The 18,445-nt window shown below is 39.2% G+C and overlaps 1 protein-coding gene across 1 annotated transcript in view; it reads left to right on the forward strand.

Moving 5' to 3' along the window:
- Positions 1 to 18,445, forward strand: part of SHTN1 (shootin 1) — a gene marked incomplete at both ends in the record, with an annotated part of 92,444 nt that overhangs the window by 15,499 nt on the left and 58,500 nt on the right. Inside the window, 2 exons of the mRNA XM_084245244.1 lie at positions 10,147 to 10,207; positions 17,264 to 17,358. Of these exons, the coding sequence (XP_084101370.1) occupies positions 10,147 to 10,207; positions 17,264 to 17,358 (156 nt within the window). The remainder of the gene's footprint in view (positions 1 to 10,146; positions 10,208 to 17,263; positions 17,359 to 18,445) is intronic.

Here is an 18,445-nt window from a genome sequence, read left to right on the forward strand (position 1 = left end):
TTTTTTCCCCTTCTTTTCTCCTGCATGTGTGGTTCAAGCTAATATCAACTCCAGGCTCCAGATGGTGAAGAATAGCAGGCATGTCACAGTGGGCGCTGCTCTGGGAGATTAGCTGCAGGGCTAAATGTGCAGTGAGGCACCAGGCCAAACAACTTAAGCCCTCAAGAATGGTACTTTTTCCCAACAGTCAGATTTGGGATTCTAGTGATGGAATTAAAGGCCTGAGACATTTACCTTTGGGACTGAGACACACTCGATTCTTGGGAGATCCCCTTGGAATTAGTCATTGGGATTTAGCCCATATGCCTTCATAAGCCTTCCATGTGTTTGCTTCCTCTAAGAATATGAATAATATGTTGGAAGTTGAACAACACCCAGCATGGAGATGGGGGTGCCTGATAACTATTTTTCAGAGCTCTGGCAGTTTTATATTTTAACTGTTAAATAATTGAATTCTAATTACTTTTGATAAATATTTACCTATTTATTTCTGAAAATGTCCATTTGAATATTTGTTTATATATATTTTTGTGTGTGTATATATACACAGGTGTGTATATATACACACATATATATATATATACACACACATTTATTTATTTATTTATTATATACTTCCTCTAAATTTATAGAGGGAAAATGGAAGAGAAGGGTAAAGTTAAAAAAGTAGAGGGACTGGGTGGAATGTAAAAAGCTGTAGAGAGAGATTGGGGAACTGTCCATTATTGTTTTTAGATGTGAGATTTACTTTTAGAAACTACTTTGATAAACTGCATATTTCAAAACATAGTGTCCATGGCGGAAAATCAACAAAACAGGCCCTTTGTGGTTATTAAGGACAGTGACAATGATTGCTGTTAATTATAAGACCTCACCTTCAAAATCTCAGAGTATAAGCTGTAATAAAAATTGGCAGTGAGATAATTTTTTTTAAAACTTATGATGCATTTGGGGATATTTATTATTATGCTTTCAGCATCTGATTTAACATTTTACTTATATTTGCCACCTATGTGACTATGGAATGATTAGTGGAATTAATGTAATATACTCTAGTTCAAAGCTGATCATAATGGATTTTTAGATTATTACTTTTCATCCAGTTTTAAGATACCACTGCTTATTTGTAACTAACCCCTTTGCTTATTTGTAAATCATCAGGTGATTGAGGGAGTGGTGGGTGGGGGTGATGAAATTACCCATGTTACATGGTGGCTGGTGCCTGTGCCTGTAATATGGTAAGAAGGTCACAGAAAATTGACAAGATTCCTCATTCTAACATCATCACTGCCCAAATCATAGATGTCCTAAGGATGCCAACAGGTGAGAAGGTGGTACCTAAATGATAGGCCCCTGATACCTCATATTTTCAAAGTGAAACTAGTGGATGTTGCTTAAATCAGATAGCTTGACTTTCTTTCCCTAAGGTGCCCAGAATTCTCCCAGCCCCAGAAGAAAGAGCCAAGAGGCTATGAGTCAATTGAATTTCTTCCATAGCTGCGCCTGGCCCAACAGGGGAAGAGCAAAACAAGTTAAAAGGGTTAATTTAGGAGAACTCTTTGCCTTACCTTAGAAGATATGAGGAAGGAAACAAACCAGTATCTTCCTGGGAATGAGAAAGAAGGGTACAGAAGACCATGAGTAGTAATGTCAGAAGAGTATATATATTTTTTTCTTCTTTGAGCCTGATTTACTTACAGACTGGCATAGCCCTAAAATCGTGGAGGTTCTGTGAATGTCTATTGTCGGTGGTAATGATGGCTGTTTAACTGAGGGCCACTTTCTACAGTGAGATTTTTAAGTGAACCATCTGCTATACAAGTGGAATTATAGGTAAAATGCATTTGGTAAAAGAAGAATTATAAATTACCTTAGCCCATTAACTGTTTACATGTTTCTATACACCAAGTATGAGTGATACTTTTGTTACCATCTATATGCATTATTGACCTACTTCTGTTCTAATTCTTTAAAAATAACTATTAATAGAAATGAGCAGAAAAGAAATGAAAGCAATATGGAATGCTGTGTGGTTGGGTAAAACAAAGTAGAGTGGTTTTAAGTTCACTGCACCCTGTTTATCTTCTGTTAAAAGACTAGCAGGCTTATTACTGCAGATTTTTCCCCAAAAAGGGGGGCTGTATTACAAAGGAGGGAAGCATATAATAAAAGCCTTTTATGCAGCATAGAATGAGTAAAAGCAGCTTTAGTTCCGGAGGTGGTAAATGGAGAACACCATTTTCTCTGGCAAAGCACTTTCTTGTGCCTGGCAGGGTGAGCTTTGTTCAGTCCACACCAGTAAGCACATCAGCAAACACACATGGCCAGCCTCACCTCGTGGTCCCAAACGGAGGTCAGTTACATCAGCCAAGGACAGGAATCTACAGCAAGACTCCTTTGGCCCTAGCTGATTTGACGTGGACAAATTTTTCATGAGTAAGAGGGAGCAAAAAACCAAATTCCAAGTTGTTCCTCTCTTCCACATGCCCACATGAAGTCTGCCTGTCTTTGTTGCCAGATTTTAAACCTCACCAGTGGGAGGAGACAGTGGTGTGCTTCCTCTGGTGAAGATGTTTTTGAACCCTTGTTGGGATCTCCTTTGAAACAAGTGTTGGGCATGAGGGTGTGATGCCCCTCAGAGCAGGCAGTTACTGAAGAGGCTGTTTATTGAGGAGCTACTGTGGCTTATGCACAACCACTCCCCTATTTGGTCTGATGCTCCAAACAGTCCCATTTCACAGAGAATAGGACCTCAGGGCTGATGTGAGCCTTCCCCAGATTCCAACAGACGAGAGACAGAATCTACATTCAAACCTGGGTCAGAAGACCAGGTTTGGTCAGAAGACCAAAAAAATTTACTTTTTCCACAAAAGTCCCAGTTTTATTCTTAATGCTTCAATGTTAGCTCCTTAATTTTCCACAGCAAGTTATCAAACTCAGACTTAATGGTTTTCTGGATTATTTGCCTTTGTCTCCTGTCAGTTTTTATTTCAAAACTGAGTGTTAAGTATCAATCAGTCTTATGTCAGAAATACTCAACTCTGTGTGTGTGTGTGTACACACGTGCATGAGTGTGCATATAGTTCCTGACAAAATGCATTCCAAGGGTAAGAGTAGATTTAGGAGAGTGGACCAATGTTTTAATGATCTTTTCTTTGCAGTTTTCCCTTTTGAAGAAAAATCTATTTGTGGATCATTTTATGTGTTTTTTTTTTAATCAATGTCTTTGAAAATAGTCAGAATCTGAGTTTATGAGGAAAGCTTTTTTGAGGGGAAATCTTTTTGTCGAATGCTTTCTGAGTGCCCAGAATATAAAGAAAAGTATATGAAAGTCCTGCAGGAGGGACACAGCTGACGAGTAACGGTGATAAATTGTGATGTTATGAATGAACGCCTAGAGTTTGGCGGGGGGTGGGGGGGGTGGGGAAGGCCAGAAAGACAAGGTTCCTTATCTTCCATGTGACAAATTCACATTATTCTTTAATGCTTGCCTTAAATGTCATTTATTTTTTCCCAAGACTTCTTTAACTTTCTCAAAAGCAAGATTGTTTCCCCCTTTGTAATAAAACATTTAGCTAATTCTTAGGTTCTTATCAGATTTTATCAGTCAAAATTCATTATCATCAAAGAAGGAACATGTAAGTGGTATGGATTGGAATAAAATGTAAAACTTGAGGGTTTTTGTGTTTTGACATGTAAGTCCATGTGTGTACACATACTTATTCTTTACCTGACATTAAGATAAGTCGTGATGATGGAAAGGATGCTACTTTCAGATATTTTTGGCCTCATTTTTAAATAGCACTAGCAACAGTATGTTAATTAGGAATAGAGCCTATTACAGTAAAGTCAACAACACTTCCAAATGTATTTTTTTTAGGGATGGAAGGAGAGGACAATATATATTGGAATCAAACATATAAAATGTTTTACTTTGCTTTTGTAGCAATCACCACATTCAAATGTTAGTCATGCTTCTACAATTGAAGGGCATTTCTTATGATTCACTCAGAGTCTTTGTCATAATTGTTTGGTGTCTTTTTTTTTCCTCTATATGGGGGGCAAACCCTCATTGAGCTTTTAATGGAATAGCTTTCACATTACCCAGGGTGGTGGGGGTGTATGTGGAGTGTGCATAAAAAGAAGGAAATCTGTATAATAGAAGAATGTCTTCCTTTAAACAGTAAGTATTTATGTTTAATATTATGTCCTGAGATCGAGTTTTGAAATGAATAAATGTTTAAGTGGCTGATTAGAAGTCGTTTGGGTGAGCTACTGTACAGTGCATCAGGCGGTCTGTCAGCTTGCCAGGAACAATGAATGAAAAGGCAACGAGACAGACACTTTCCAAGACTTATGTTTCAAGAAGCAAGATATATGATACTGTTTGCATCTTGGCTCCGTTGTCTAATGTTCAAATTTCTTCCTCTTGTGTGAATTTCAGAGGTGAAGGTCCCAAAGTATTTTATTTAAAAAGATAAAGAAGCTACTTTAAAGAACAAGATATGCATCCATTATGCTAACTGTTCATGCATAATACATCCACATACATGCAGTTTCTTTAGAACAGAGTGGCAAGTGGTTGTGCCAGAGAAAAAGTAATTACTTAGCAGTTTGAAAGTGAAAATGAGTCTCCTATTAACAGCAATCTATCCAGAAACAAAGAGCAAGGATCTCTGTTCTGATGACATGTGTTTCCATCTAACACACAATACCTAGAATTTGGAGAATGCTGTAAGACAGCTTTGGGGGGCAGCTCCTACTTTATTGCCTGTGAAAATTGGAGGGAAAGAACTTTGAATTGGAAGAAAGAACACCACCAAAAGAGAAAGAGTGAAAGGAATTCCATTCTAGTGGGAATGATTTAATTTATTGTGTTCTTTAAGGGTAAGCACAGGGGAGTTCTAGCCAAACTTACATAGGTGGAACAATAGAATGTCGATTATTTTTCAAAATGATGTGATGGCCCTCTAACTGCATCACAAAACAGGTAAATATGTACAATTCTGATGCTATGCATGTTTAAATTTTTAAATACTGTAACTGGATGGAAAAGGAATGAACGTCAAGAAAAAGAGGCAGCCTCTCCTGTGTGTTCCTGTAGTGCAGTGTTGTTCTGAATATAGCACATGTCCTTATAAATGACTTGTTCCATTTTTGATCTTTCTTGGTAGATCATATATTTTTTGAGGACACGTTCTTGGGTTCCCCATCGCATCTCCCAGAGCTTAACACAGTGCAGGACACATGTACAAATATTTTGTTCAATGCTGGAGAAGGAAACAGACATTCAGTGGTTACGGTGGATACCTGTGCAGAAATGCAATCCAGGCAACTGTAATGTACTGGCTGGTGCACAGAGTGTGTCTGTTCTGATGATGGTGTGTGTATGAAGTGCGTGTATGCACTGCTTGGGCCCCAAATTCGCCTTCCTTCAGGCTGCCAACTCTCCACTGTGCACCAGAGAGAGAAAAAAACATGTTTATCTTAGTGGAAGTTAGGTACAATTCAGAACATTGGTTTTTTTTTCTTGCATATAGTATTCATCTAGTAAAATATGAAGATGCTTTGGTGTCTATCTCAGTTACCTGTACTTTTGCTGGAACCTTTTAAGCAAACATTTTTGTATAAACAGTAGTTAGATGATCTGTGAGGGCAAAAGAATGGAACTGCCCATTATGGTGGTGGTAAAGTGGGGAGTGGGGTGTGCCAGTTCACCCTGGAAAGAGTTTCCTCTACAAATCATTCTGCCAAAGCTTTGAAATGCTAGTTTAGTTTTAGAAGCCAGGTATCTGCCTGGATGAGGCTCAAGGAAGAGATCTGGAAGAGAGCCAGCGCTTCTAATATTAAGAGCTTTCAAAACCCACAAGGCCAACCTCTGGTCAATTCAGTACTTCATAAAGAGCCAGAATAGAGACTCAAATAGATGTAATGTTATCCAGCTTGCTTCAGACAGCCAGCCCTCTGCTGCTGGGTTCTACCCTAGCCTTGAGCTACAGAGAATCGTTGGGCATCATAATTAAGTGATGTGGGCCTGAGAACATCTGTTGCTATTGCAGCCTTTCTTCGTGAGCAATTCTCTCACAAATGAAGCAGTTTCTACAAATGGTGCAGCTGCGAGAGCAGGGTAGAGACAAGGGTAGGATGGGTGAGGGGCTTCTGTGGGACATAAAGATGTGACAGTTATCTGGAGAGACCCAGAATCCTTGCTAACTTCTCCCTGTTGGTAGAGTGAGAGAAAAGTTACAGGAATATTTTTCTGGGTTCACCTGAAATGATGAAGCAAGTGGATGATTAGACTTCTGCCTAGCAAATGGATATGTCCTTCATATTTTGATCAGCTCTGGTTTGGAATAAGTAAACTGCACTTGCAGCTTGTGTGGAGACATCCCCCCCAGTCCCCCACCAGGCACGCCTTTCAGTATCCATAGCAGATGGTAAATTCTGTCGCTGCCAGTTCTATCATAATATGGTTGCAGAAAATAGAAAGCAAAGCAACATGAAGGCTCCTGATAGAACACAGCTGGGTTTGGGAGACAGCTTCTGAATCTGCTGGTAATGACTGTAGATTGAGTGTGAAGGCACCTGGCCGGTCTAGAGAAAGTGGTTCCTGCATGTTGGAATAAGACTGTGATGTTGAGACCTGTTCTTAACCAAAGCCTGTCTGCCTGGGCCTTATGAGTAGAGAGCATGGGCAGAAGAACTGTATTTTGGGCTGCTGGTACAGATGTACCTAAGATTTGTGATGAGTTGTTAATGTTGTATAAATGGTAGCTGCATTGATGGTTTGTGTGTCGTGTCAATGGGTGGCCCTTTTCAGGTCTGAGTAGATACAGTACCATCCTCTTTAAATGCTCTTGTCATGTAAAGTCTCAATGAAAACTCTGGCTATTTAAGTGAGAACTCAATTAACCTCTCTCGTTTCCTTCAGGGGGCAGCTCTGGGAGGTGGACAGAAGAATCCAAGTGGCATTAAGTCCAGAGCAGTACTCCCAAGCACCGGCTCTCAGTTAAAGACAGTTTCACAAGGCATTCGATGCCTTCTGAAATGCCAGATTGAGAAACATGAAATTAATTTCAAAGTCAAATAGATATACTTCATTTGGCAAGAGTTTCAATATAGTAAGAAATTATTTCTTTTTGTGCATTAGACTAGACTGTGAATTGTGGGAGGTGGGGTGGGCAGACTGGCAGAGAAGTACAAAACAAACAGAGTTGCATTCTAGAAAACCAGAGGAGCATTCCTAAAACAGCTCGCCAGCAGTCTCTTGAGATTAAGCATTACACTGGCTGGCATGGTCCACTTGGGTTGGTGTGGTCCCCTTGGGAGGCAGAAGGATCTGATAAAACTTATTTGAGAATTCAGAACTACAGTGTTTAGAATTTTACATACCAGGAAACAGTAAGTATAGTTTATCAGTTAAGCTAGAGTTAGAAACTACTTTGGAAAGAATTATTTTTTTTTATAGAGGGTGGATTTCCACAAGAAATGTATCTCACTGAAGGAATATGCCCTCTGCTTTAGGAAATGGCCCTTGGCCCAGGCCAACCCCTTTTGTGGAGGGTCTGAGTCAGGATTTGTAAAGAGCTTTGCTAATCAGCACAGTGTCCTTGTTGCCTGCCTCTTGCCAGAATGGATTTACCCCAATGCACAGAGACAGGGTTTTTTTTTTTTTTTTAAGTTTTGGTAGTTTGTGGGAGACTACAGGGGAGAACTGAACTATTTGCTTCTTAATTTTTTTTAATTTTAAGAGAACGTTAAAGGACAGAGAATAGTATAATAAATACACGTTATGCAGAATTTTTTTTGAAATTAAAAAAAAAAATGGTGCAGATAAAATCAGAGATCCCTGTGTGACCCAACCCCAGTCATAAATTTCCCTCCCTGTCATAAATTTATAAGAGATGATGACTGTCATAAATTTCTTATGGGTCCCTTTGTTTCATGTTTTTATGTTTTTATATGAGCAATATGTGTCATGAGCTAGAAACATACAATGTGTAACTATGTATTTTGTGATCTTAAGGTGTCATATCATTTGATATTTATTCTGCAACTTATGCAGAATAATTTTCCCAATGTTATGTTTTTTGAGGCTTACCTATGGGGATACATGCTGTTTTTAGTTTGTGTTCACTGCTCTGTAGTGTTATTATGGGAGTATATCATGATTTAGTATTTTTAATAAATGCTGACCGTACTTGTGTAGATCATCATCTACCCATTCATTACTAGAGATTCTAGTAGTAGATTCTAGATGTAGCAGTGCTGAGTGACAGGAGTGTACTTTTCCAGTTTTGATAGTTTACTTCAAAGTAGTCTGTGCCTTCAACACTTCTGTCAGCTGTGAGATCATTCCCATCTCCTGGTAGCAGACATTTTCGTGTTTGCCCACCTGTTACATGAAAATCTCACTATTTAAAGGGGATAAGCCTTGGCCCTTCTTTTGTGAAAAGTTTTGGATTTTGGATAATCCAATTTATCAGTGGCATCATAATTTTTTTTAAAACATTCACTTATGCATACAAGAGCTGGGGTGTAGCACAGAGGTGTGGGGGAGGAGGGAGGGGTGAGAGGATTCACCAGAGACAGAGTAGGGAGCAGAACAGACAGATTGACTGAAACACACTGCTGAGGGGAGCAGCTGGCGAGTCAGGAGAGGTCTGCTGTGCCATGTGGGTCAGCTCCCTGGCCAGGTATCGAACTTGTGCTGCAGTGGCTGTAGACCACCTCACAGCGCTGAGACCTAACTCCTTGCGCTACCAGGGAGGCTGTGGCATCATACTTTTTAACCTTTGAAAATTGAAATTAGAAATATGCAAAGGCATGAAATCCCAATGTATTTATCTGGCATGCTAGGGTCCAAAATAGACTTTAAAGTTTTATTTTATTCATATGATCTTATTACTTACAGTGTCACCACAAAATTAAAATTTCAGTTATCACTCTACTAGCCCAAAACTCTCAAACTCTTTATTTATTTATTTTTTAATAGAGGCAGGTTTTATTTATTTATTTTATTTGTTTGTTTGTTTTGTTTATACATGCACTGGGTACAGTCAGAAGCGCGGGAGGGTGAGAGAATTCACCAGAGCCAGAGTGGGGAGCAGAGCAGGCAGAGGGACTGAAGTACACTGCTGAGGGGAGCAGCGGGCGGCAGGAGAGGTCTGCGCGCCATGTGGGATCCTCCGCCGGTGGCCGGGGAGCAGCCGGGGATCGAACCAGCGCCGCAGAGGCCGCGGGCAGCTTCGCAACCCAGCGCTCAACCGCTGCGCCACCGGGGAGGCCCAACTCTCAAACTCTTTAAAGTTTGAAACAGTTTTGATGAAAATCTTTCTGAAATGTGTTATGTATTCCTATTTTGTGAAATTCAGGGTTAATTGCATTCAAATCTCATAATGAACATAATGTTTTCCAAAAGTTCATTAATAACTTTATTGGCCTATAAAATAATAGAGATTTGTTTCTACACCAGACACCCTCGAAGGTCCTCATCCTTTATCATTTTTGCCTTTTAAGGACTGCTTCCTGAAGTCCTTTCACTCAGTCTTCCCACCTTTAAAAATTAACTATCAGTTGATGTAAATGATACGTGCTTACTGTGGAATATGTCACCTTCTCTCCGTGTAATTTGCTGTCTTCTATTCAGAATTCCAAGGACACAGGAGGATTAGGTCTTGAGTGAGAGCACACGGGGCACATGTGGGGATTGGTCTTCATTCTGAGGCTCCTCCCACTCGAGCATCAGTGTTCTGGGGAGTTGAAACTGTCTCGTTTCAGGGAATCTGACCCTCAGATGAGTGAGGTGTTCACTGTGCTAGTAAAAGTAAAATACCTACTTAAAAGGCACAAGTAATCTCTTAAAGAATGAATCCATTTTAACTCAAGCATCATAAATTGGTCTGCTACTGAGAGATAATGAGCAGCAAGGTGACTCATTATCTTAGACAGTTCAAGAAAATTGGCCAGACACAAATGGCCACACACCATACCAGTTGAGCTGTGCACGTGCCTTGTGACTGTTCCTGCTTTTTTTAAGCTCTTAAAATTTTCTATTGTCATAAAATTGCTGTTTATGGATTTTTCTTTCTTGCTTGTTCAAACTTGGGGTACAACTTAACTTTGCTGTTCCTTTTCTCATTGCAGTGTGACAAAATCAGGCAAGAACGAGATGAAGCGGTTAAAAAATTGGAGGAATTTCAGAAAAGTAGGTAAACGTTTCAGTGGAATCATTGCAACACACGTAACAGTGTCTGGGGATTATGCGAGTCTGCATGTGTTCTGTGTTTAGTTCCTGATAAATGGAGGCTCCACTCAGAAAGCAAAAATTGTCTTCCCATTTGTCTAAAAATGCTCCTGCATGACTGAGATTTTTTTTTTTAAGATTTATTTATTTATTTATACAAGCACTGGGTACGGTCAGAAGCGCGGAAGGGTGAGAGAATTCACCAGAGTGGGGAACAGAACAGGCAGACTGACGAAATACACTGCTGAGGGGAGCAGCGGGTGGCAGGAGAGGTCTGTGCCCATGTGGGACCCTCACCCGGTGGCCGGGGGTAGAACCGGCGCTGCAGAGGCTGTGGGCAGCTTTGCAACCCAGCACTCAACCGCTGTGCCACCGGGAAGGCCCATGACTGAGATTTTTTTTAAGAGATGGAATAAGCATTATTGTCTTATGAGTGTGTTATAAAAGACTGTACTAATAAAAATTTCCCATAGTCAAAGAACAAAAATTACCTGTTACCTTGACTTCTGAGAAAAGCCAACATTAGTGTCTTACATACTTTCTGGTTTTATTTGTGTAATAAATGCACTACAAAAAATTGTGGTCATGCTTTGCATTTAGTTTTACAGGTTTGGTTTGTTTGTTTGTTTTTTTACAGTGAACAGTGCATTCTGATCACCTTTGCATGTGATTAGAGTTGTTGGTCAATTTGAATTGTTGTCCATAGCTTTCTGTTTATTATATGGTACCACCACGATTGATTTCAACTTTCCTGCGGTGACAGATGGATTATCTGGTTCCTTGTCATTATAAATGATGACATGGCAACTATTCTTATACATGTTTACAGTCTCTGCTTATTTCCTTAGATTAATTCATAGAAAAGGAATGCCAGGTTCATTGACCTTGAAAGGTTTGAAAAAGTTTGAAACAGCCCTCTCATCAAGAAAAGATCTATTTCTACAAAGTTGTCTTCGAAAATTTTGGTTTTTTTTTTTTAATGTGGCATACATCTGCTATCACATGACCCTCTAAGTTAAAACATTCCTCATCACACCAAAGGATCAGATGAGTTGTGTCGTGGGAGAAGGGCCAGGTCTTAGCAGGGATGGTGAAGCAGCAGCTCTCCACTGACCTGCGATGCTATTTGATTCTATCCTTTTTTTTTCTTAATATTTTAAAAGGACAGGTTTATTAGGACAAGGAGAAAGAAAAAGAGAGGCACCTGCATAGTCACAGGCTGGCAGGAGAGCTGCCTGTTTGATTATGTCTGAAAGTGTTGATTTGGTAACTACACACTCAAGCATTTTATTCTTGTTAAAGGTAAAACAGTCATAAAAAATGCAGCATTATAGTTCAGTTTCAGTAGCCAGTTTATTTTCTGCATCTCCCTGTAACAAAGCAATCTAAGGCAAATATTGTTCTGTTACCTATCTTTGAATGCCAAAATGCTCTGGTAGAAATATCTAGGTTTTGTGAATGATTAAGCTGCCAATGCATAGGGCTTTCCCTTCCCTAATGCAGGCTTAATGAAAAGTTTTTACACTTCTGCTGGCACCGAGTCACATCTGAAAGACTTTTACCATTGACATTGTTACCAACGAATGTGCTTGAATTAATTTTTTTAAAGATTTATTTATTTATGCATACAAGAGCTGGGGTACAGGCCAGAGGTGTCGGGGGTGAGAGGATGCACCAGAGACAGAGTGGGGAACAGAACAGGCAGATTGACCAAAGCACACTGCTGAGGGGAGCAGTGGGCGAGTCAGGAGAGGTCTGCTGTGCCGTGTGGGTTGCTCCTTGGCTGGCCAGGAATTGAACTCATGCTGCAGTGGCTATGGATTGCCTCATAGGTTGTGTCTTAGCCCCTTGTGCCACCAGGGAGATCCTTGTATTAATTTTTGATAGTGAATTGGCACACTACATGCACTACACTTTGTGGGAATAATTCAAGTTCTTATGGGTGGACTTCTCATAAAATGTTTTGGTTCTTGTAGGTAGTAGAGATTTTTCTTTATTTTTTTTGCCACTATATCATGCAAAAATGGAAGCAACGTCCCTCCAAATCAACCCACCTTTAGGGTAACATGTAAACTCTGCTTTCAGCTACCATTTTTTCTTTCCTTTATTTAGTCTCTTCCTCTAAATACCTTTGATTGTTTAAAAAAATTTGCATTTTGTTCTTATTGGTTCTCTATAAGAACCAATAACCTTTGATAACTTAAAACAATCTTTTTTGTTGTATTCATTTAATTTTCACCTTTAGCAAGTTTTCTGCTTAATTTAAAGTTTGAATGGCAGGAAAACAAAAGACTAACTCCATTCAATCTCAAAAGAACAGAAAATGGACAAGTGTTTTTTAAAGTTGCAACTGGAGGGAATGAGGCTGTGCATTATCACTGTGGGAACCACCATGAACTGTGAATCTGTGTGGCCCAGAGCAGTTTCTGGTAGTAAAATTGGGCTGTGACCTTACTTCATTGGCTCTTTGAAGATTAGATGAGATAATTCAGGTAAAAATTGCTGACCGCAGCATTTGACATGATAGTCAATGTTCAATGAATGTTAGTTGCTGCCACCACCACCATTAACTTACTACCCCATGTCACACTCAGCACCCTTTAGTGTTAGGAGTTAGTATCCTGTGTCTTTAGTGAGTTGGTTTGTAGACACTGGTCTCCACATTTGCATAGCTCTGGGAGCAAGTTTCACTTGGTGCTCAGTTGAAATCCAGTTCCTAATAGGCCTAGTTTCTAAAGTGTAGGAAGCAACTTCACAGGGCTCAGGAAAAGCCTTGTCAGTCCATGGGCCCTGCGCTCCCGGGCTTGTCTGCATCTCTGAACCCAGCTCATCCATAGTGCCATGTCTTCTTGGCCCTCTGCCAGCTCTTCCTGACCCTTTTGCTTAGTGTTTGTACACAAATAACACCATGCATGGCAAAACTGTGTTCTTTCCTGTGAAAGCAGAAGTAAATAAAGTCCTCCCATGTCTTTCAGGCCACAGTGTGAGTTCCTCTCCTGTTTGAGGGTACCCCACATTTTGTGTGTATTGCCAACTTTCGTGGCTGTTTGTGTGATGTCACAGTAGAAGTCATGGTGTGTCTGCCATGGACGCTTCAGGAACACCTAATGTCGCTGAGAGTTAGGTGAATGGGGAGTTTTGTTCGGGAGGTAGAATCATTGGTGGTGTCACCTTTAAATATGACACATTGGTAAGGAGCACAGGGAATCAGAACTACCTCCAAGTAGGGTTGGCTGGACTTTACCAATCAGAACTCTGTAGTTTGAAATAATTCAATTAACTTCTCTGGGCCTCAGAATTCTTGGTAAATATGAAATTGCTGTGCTAATACCTGCCCCATAGAATTGTGAGGCTTTAGGGGAGAACACAAATAGGGCTTACCACCAAGTTGGGCACACAGCTGCCTCAGTAAATGGTGATAGTGGTTGTTTGCTAAGCAATTCTGTCCCATAGACAATGTTCTTCTAAGAGGGTGTTCACAGGTGAATTTGGGCCTGGTCTCTTTTTCTTAACATTCAACTGAGCACAAACGTGAGAACCTATGCTATATACAGCACTATGCGTCGTGTACAGCACTATTGTGCTAGGTGCAAGAGACTCAGATGTTTTAGAGCAGTAGAATGTCTGCCCTATTTTTCACAGTGAGGTGAAGTCAAAAACAAAAAGTGTAAACAACCCGGTTACCCTACAGCGTGGTATATTCCACAATGGTAAATCTGTTCCTGGGGGTCACACAAGAGAGACAGACGGGGCTGAGTCTACTGGACTGATGAAAGCAACACCTGTTGTACTTTTAGGTTCTACTTCTGAGTTTTCAGAGTCATTTCAAATACGATTCCTATGGAAAATTTCAAGCTGACATAAAAGCAAGAGGGCTGTGGACTACAGCCCCGCTCCTCGCCATGGAACTTCCACTGCTCCCAGCTCAGGAGCAGTCTCCTCTCGTGTGTGCCTCATTGACACTCGCTGACCCTCTGGTTTTGAAAGCTGACTCCAGACATCAAATCATTCTATTGCAAATACTTCAATAGATACTAAAAATTCTAAAATACTAGAATTCCCCCCCCCCCACCAAAACATAACTGAGACAATCAGGCTCCTTTATTTGAAGCACATCATTTTTTCTTTCTTAAACCTTCATGTAATCCCAGTTTTAGGGCCCTCAGGGCACGGTGGTCATGGGCTCTGGATGTTATGGGACAAGCCTGAAGTCAGTAGGTCAGTAGCAGAAGGCAGATCATTAAAAAACAAAGGTTTGAAAACATTTGTCCTCTGAAAGGTGCAAATAAATTTATATATTAAAATTTATTTTGTGTCATGTGACCTGACTTTTAGTTTGGGGAAAGGGTTTATGCTTTTTAAACATCTAGATGCTTTTTGAAATGTGTTCTTCCCTCTTGAATGTAGAAAGTTGGCAGGTAGTCTCTGTGCAACCAATTTGGCACTGGGGTAATTTTTTAAAGTAAAAGCTAAAACACAATTTAAAATTTCTACTGTTCCCTCTCAGAGGAAGATGAAAACTTGACTTGATCAAGTAGACCTTATCAGAATTGGAGACAATATGAACGAGTGTTATCAAATCAAGTTACAGGGCAACTTTTTCTATAATGTTCGAAAACGAGTGTTTCTTCTTTTTTTCTTTCTTCCTGCTTGTCCTAAACCTTACTCCTGCGGACTGATTTTTCTTAATCTTCCGTGAGCAAGAATGTTATTGAATAAAAAGTCAAATTCCTATGAAAAATGCAGAGTGTTTATGTTTTTGTTATGATAGTGGAAATACCAGATTGTGGCAGAAGATGTCAAGTAGTTAAGGCTAAAAAATTCAAAGTAATATTTGATGTTGTAAAAATTGTATAGGTTTCTTTTCTCTTTCCTTCACATTTTCGAAGAACCTACCTTGTAAACATAGTGATAAAATGCCAGGAATATTAGGATTTTAAGGAAATAATAGAGCCTATTATTTAAACTACAATATAAAAGGCAATTATATTGATGAAGAGCTACATGGGCTTTGTGTATGTGAATAAACTTGGCCTGTGTTCAGCTTCTATTTGTTCTTCTGGCATAAACACATATTGTGTGTGATTCCAGTTTAATGGGGACCCGTTTGTATGCCAAGCAGCTGCATTTTAGGACCTATTGCGTGATTTCATAGCTCTCTGAAAATTGGTTCTATTCAGAACAAGAGATAGAAGAGGAGAAGGGGGTGGTGTGGAGGGGGGGGGGAGAGCTCCAACACACAATCATTTCTTTTCAATTGGAGCCAGAAAGGTTGATGACAACATGACCATTGTGTTATAATGATAAGACCACTAAGGCATCTGTACCTCTCATCAAGGCTTTCACACAACAGCAGATACAATTTAATTCACTGCTCTGTCAGCAGTGCTGATACCATTATGCCGTCTGTCTCCACAGTTATAATCACTGTCCTCTGAGAAATGCAGTTGAAATGATCTTGAGCAGTCAAAGAAACTCTCAATTAAGGCTGCCACTTCCAATGTGTCAGATTGTGTCTTATGCACTTGGTACAATTTTCACTTCCAATCCTGTTTATTTACAATGTCTACCAGTAATTACGCTTAACGTGTCATTTAGTGAGGGGGGCTCCTGCCAAGCCGATTGTTGGGTGCTGCTGTACCATTGAGTGGGAGTTTCTCGAAGTCAATGCCATCAGCAGCTTTTAGGCCCTGATGGGATGCAGTAGTAATGTTGATAATGCAAGTATCGTGCTCATCAAGTCATAATTAGATGCCACTCAAATGTGCCACTTGTAATAACAGTGTTGATTCATGTTTTTCTCGGTGACTGCAACTACTAATTAGTTAAGTGGTTTTTGGTTGGCCTGCATTTGCTGCAGATTATTATTACCCCTGAAAAAATGTCAAGGTTAGAGATGTTTCTGGCCATTTAGTGCTGCTTTATGAATTTGAATATTAACATAATAAGAACTTTGGACAGACTTAGGAAGTAATACATTTTTGTATTTAATTTGGAGAGAATTTTTTTTCCCCTGAGTTTAATCATAATTGCAGGTTAATTAAGCTTAAATGAAGCAAAAGTAATCTCTCTTTGTGTTATGTGAGCCCAGTGCTTTTTTGCCTAACTTTGTTGGGTTTCACGTTTGGTGTCCCTTAATTTTTCTTTTTTAAGCCAGATAAATGTCAATAACTATACATGTCTAGTTAAGTTGGAGATTCTGAACATTTTCTTTAACTAGGAATCTGGGTAGAAGGAAATGGCATTTTACTTGATCTTCAAAGTATAATTGAAGTTCTAATTACCTTGGATGTTTAAAATTTCAATTTCTATAAATCAGCTATCAAAAATATCTGAAAATTACTATTTTTTGAGCATTGGTCAAATATCAAGCAAAAATTTCATTTTCTTTTCATCTTTCTTACAGTCTGTGATATAGGAAGTAATTTGTTGGAGTTTACTTAAATCATCACATAGTATATACATCTTGTTACAATACTCTTTTGCCCTAGAGTTCATTAAATCAAAACTACCTGTCACTAATAAAGGCTACTATTCCAATACTTATCTTAGTTCATTGTTATCACAGTGATGAGATCAACTGAAGATTTGAGTTTTTAGAATTTCTCAAGAGCTAGTTTTTCTCTTTAGACCCATGTCATATCCTGCTAAGAAAAGGAAGCCATGTTTGGCACTTTTTCATTACAAAAGGTTCTTTTGTTTAAATTACCAGATGACTATGGTTATGTATACAACTGCACAGAAAATAGACACTTGAAATAAACCTCCTAACTACTTTTCTTAAAATGTGTTTAATAACCCTAAGTGTTCCTTATTGTGTAATTTTTTTCTTTTTACATCCAAATATTAGCTAAGATTTAATTAGGGCATCACGTTAAACACTCTTTTTCCATGACAGCTAAAGGTCTGGCTAGCTAAAGAATTGAAGTATTCTTCATCATGGGACAAGATGTGTGGGCTTTTGGAATAGCTGACTAATCTTTGAATGCTGAGACTTTTTTTCCCCCTCATTCCTAGTTTCTCACATGGTCATAGAGGAAGTTAACTTTATGCAGAACCATCTTGAAATAGAGAAGACTTGTCGAGAAAGCGCTGAAGCTTTGGCAACAAAGGTGAGACTATTCACATAAAGGGCTTTTACCTGAGCTTTTTAATTTCAACTTGCTTTTCTAAACAGTGGCTTCTAACCTCGTCTTGCTTTTGTACTTCTGTAATCAGTTGTCAGCTCTGATGATGAGGAAAGTGCTGTATAGTCTCAGAATCCTGAGATATGATTATGTAAATATGCCTCAAAGGTTATTATGGTTATTATGATTGTAAAAGGAGCATTCATATGTGTGTATTTTTGCCTGCAAAAAGTGGCCCCGAGTAGTCTATTGAACTGGACTTTCCAAATGTTTGTGCACTTGGTTAAAATGCAAACCAAGTTAAAATAGCCTGGTGTGACACAAAAGAGCAATGAATGTTTCATGTTGGAATCAGATGAAAAAGTCAGTCTCAAGCCTTATATTTCAGGTGATTATTTGTGAAAGCAAAGTGAGGGCATGCTAAAGGTGACCTCCTGTGTTCCGCTGATTGCTTCTAGCTGATGAATTTACCAAGTGTGTAATTTTCTATATTCTATCTCATCAGAAGTACATTATTATTAAAGAATGTTTTTATCTCTGTCTTATGTATTTTGGGTTAGGTAAAATGCATCTGAACCACTTCATCAGAAAATGGATTACAGCAATTTTCAACCAAATTTCATTAGTAATGCTGGTTGGTTGTTTCCCCTCTGCCCCATCACCTACCTCTAAGTATTTCTTTGGATGGGACTGAAATTCTACAAATCTGTCTATCTATCTATCTATCTATCTATCTATCTATCTATCTATCTATCTCCTATCTAATTGGTATGCATTAGCAGGGAGCTTGCTAGAGGCATTTATTTAATTGTTTGCATAATGACACTAGATTAGAATTCACATGATACTTAATCAGAGCCTAAGAATATAAATATGCAAAAGTGATTTTTCTTCTGTAATTTGAAGAATACATAGCAACACAGCCATTGCTCCAAAAATCTATCTGTGATGATATGGGTGTTCTCACATCATCTAAGAGTGGTAGAACTTGTGGGAAGCAATGTTTCCAGAGACACTGTACAGGTTTTATTCATGTTATGCCTTTCTGGGCATATATGACTCTGGACAACTT

This window comes from Talpa europaea, assembly GCF_964194135.1.
Source record: "Talpa europaea genome assembly, chromosome: 10".
NCBI classification, from domain to species: Eukaryota; Metazoa; Chordata; class Mammalia; order Eulipotyphla; family Talpidae; genus Talpa; species Talpa europaea.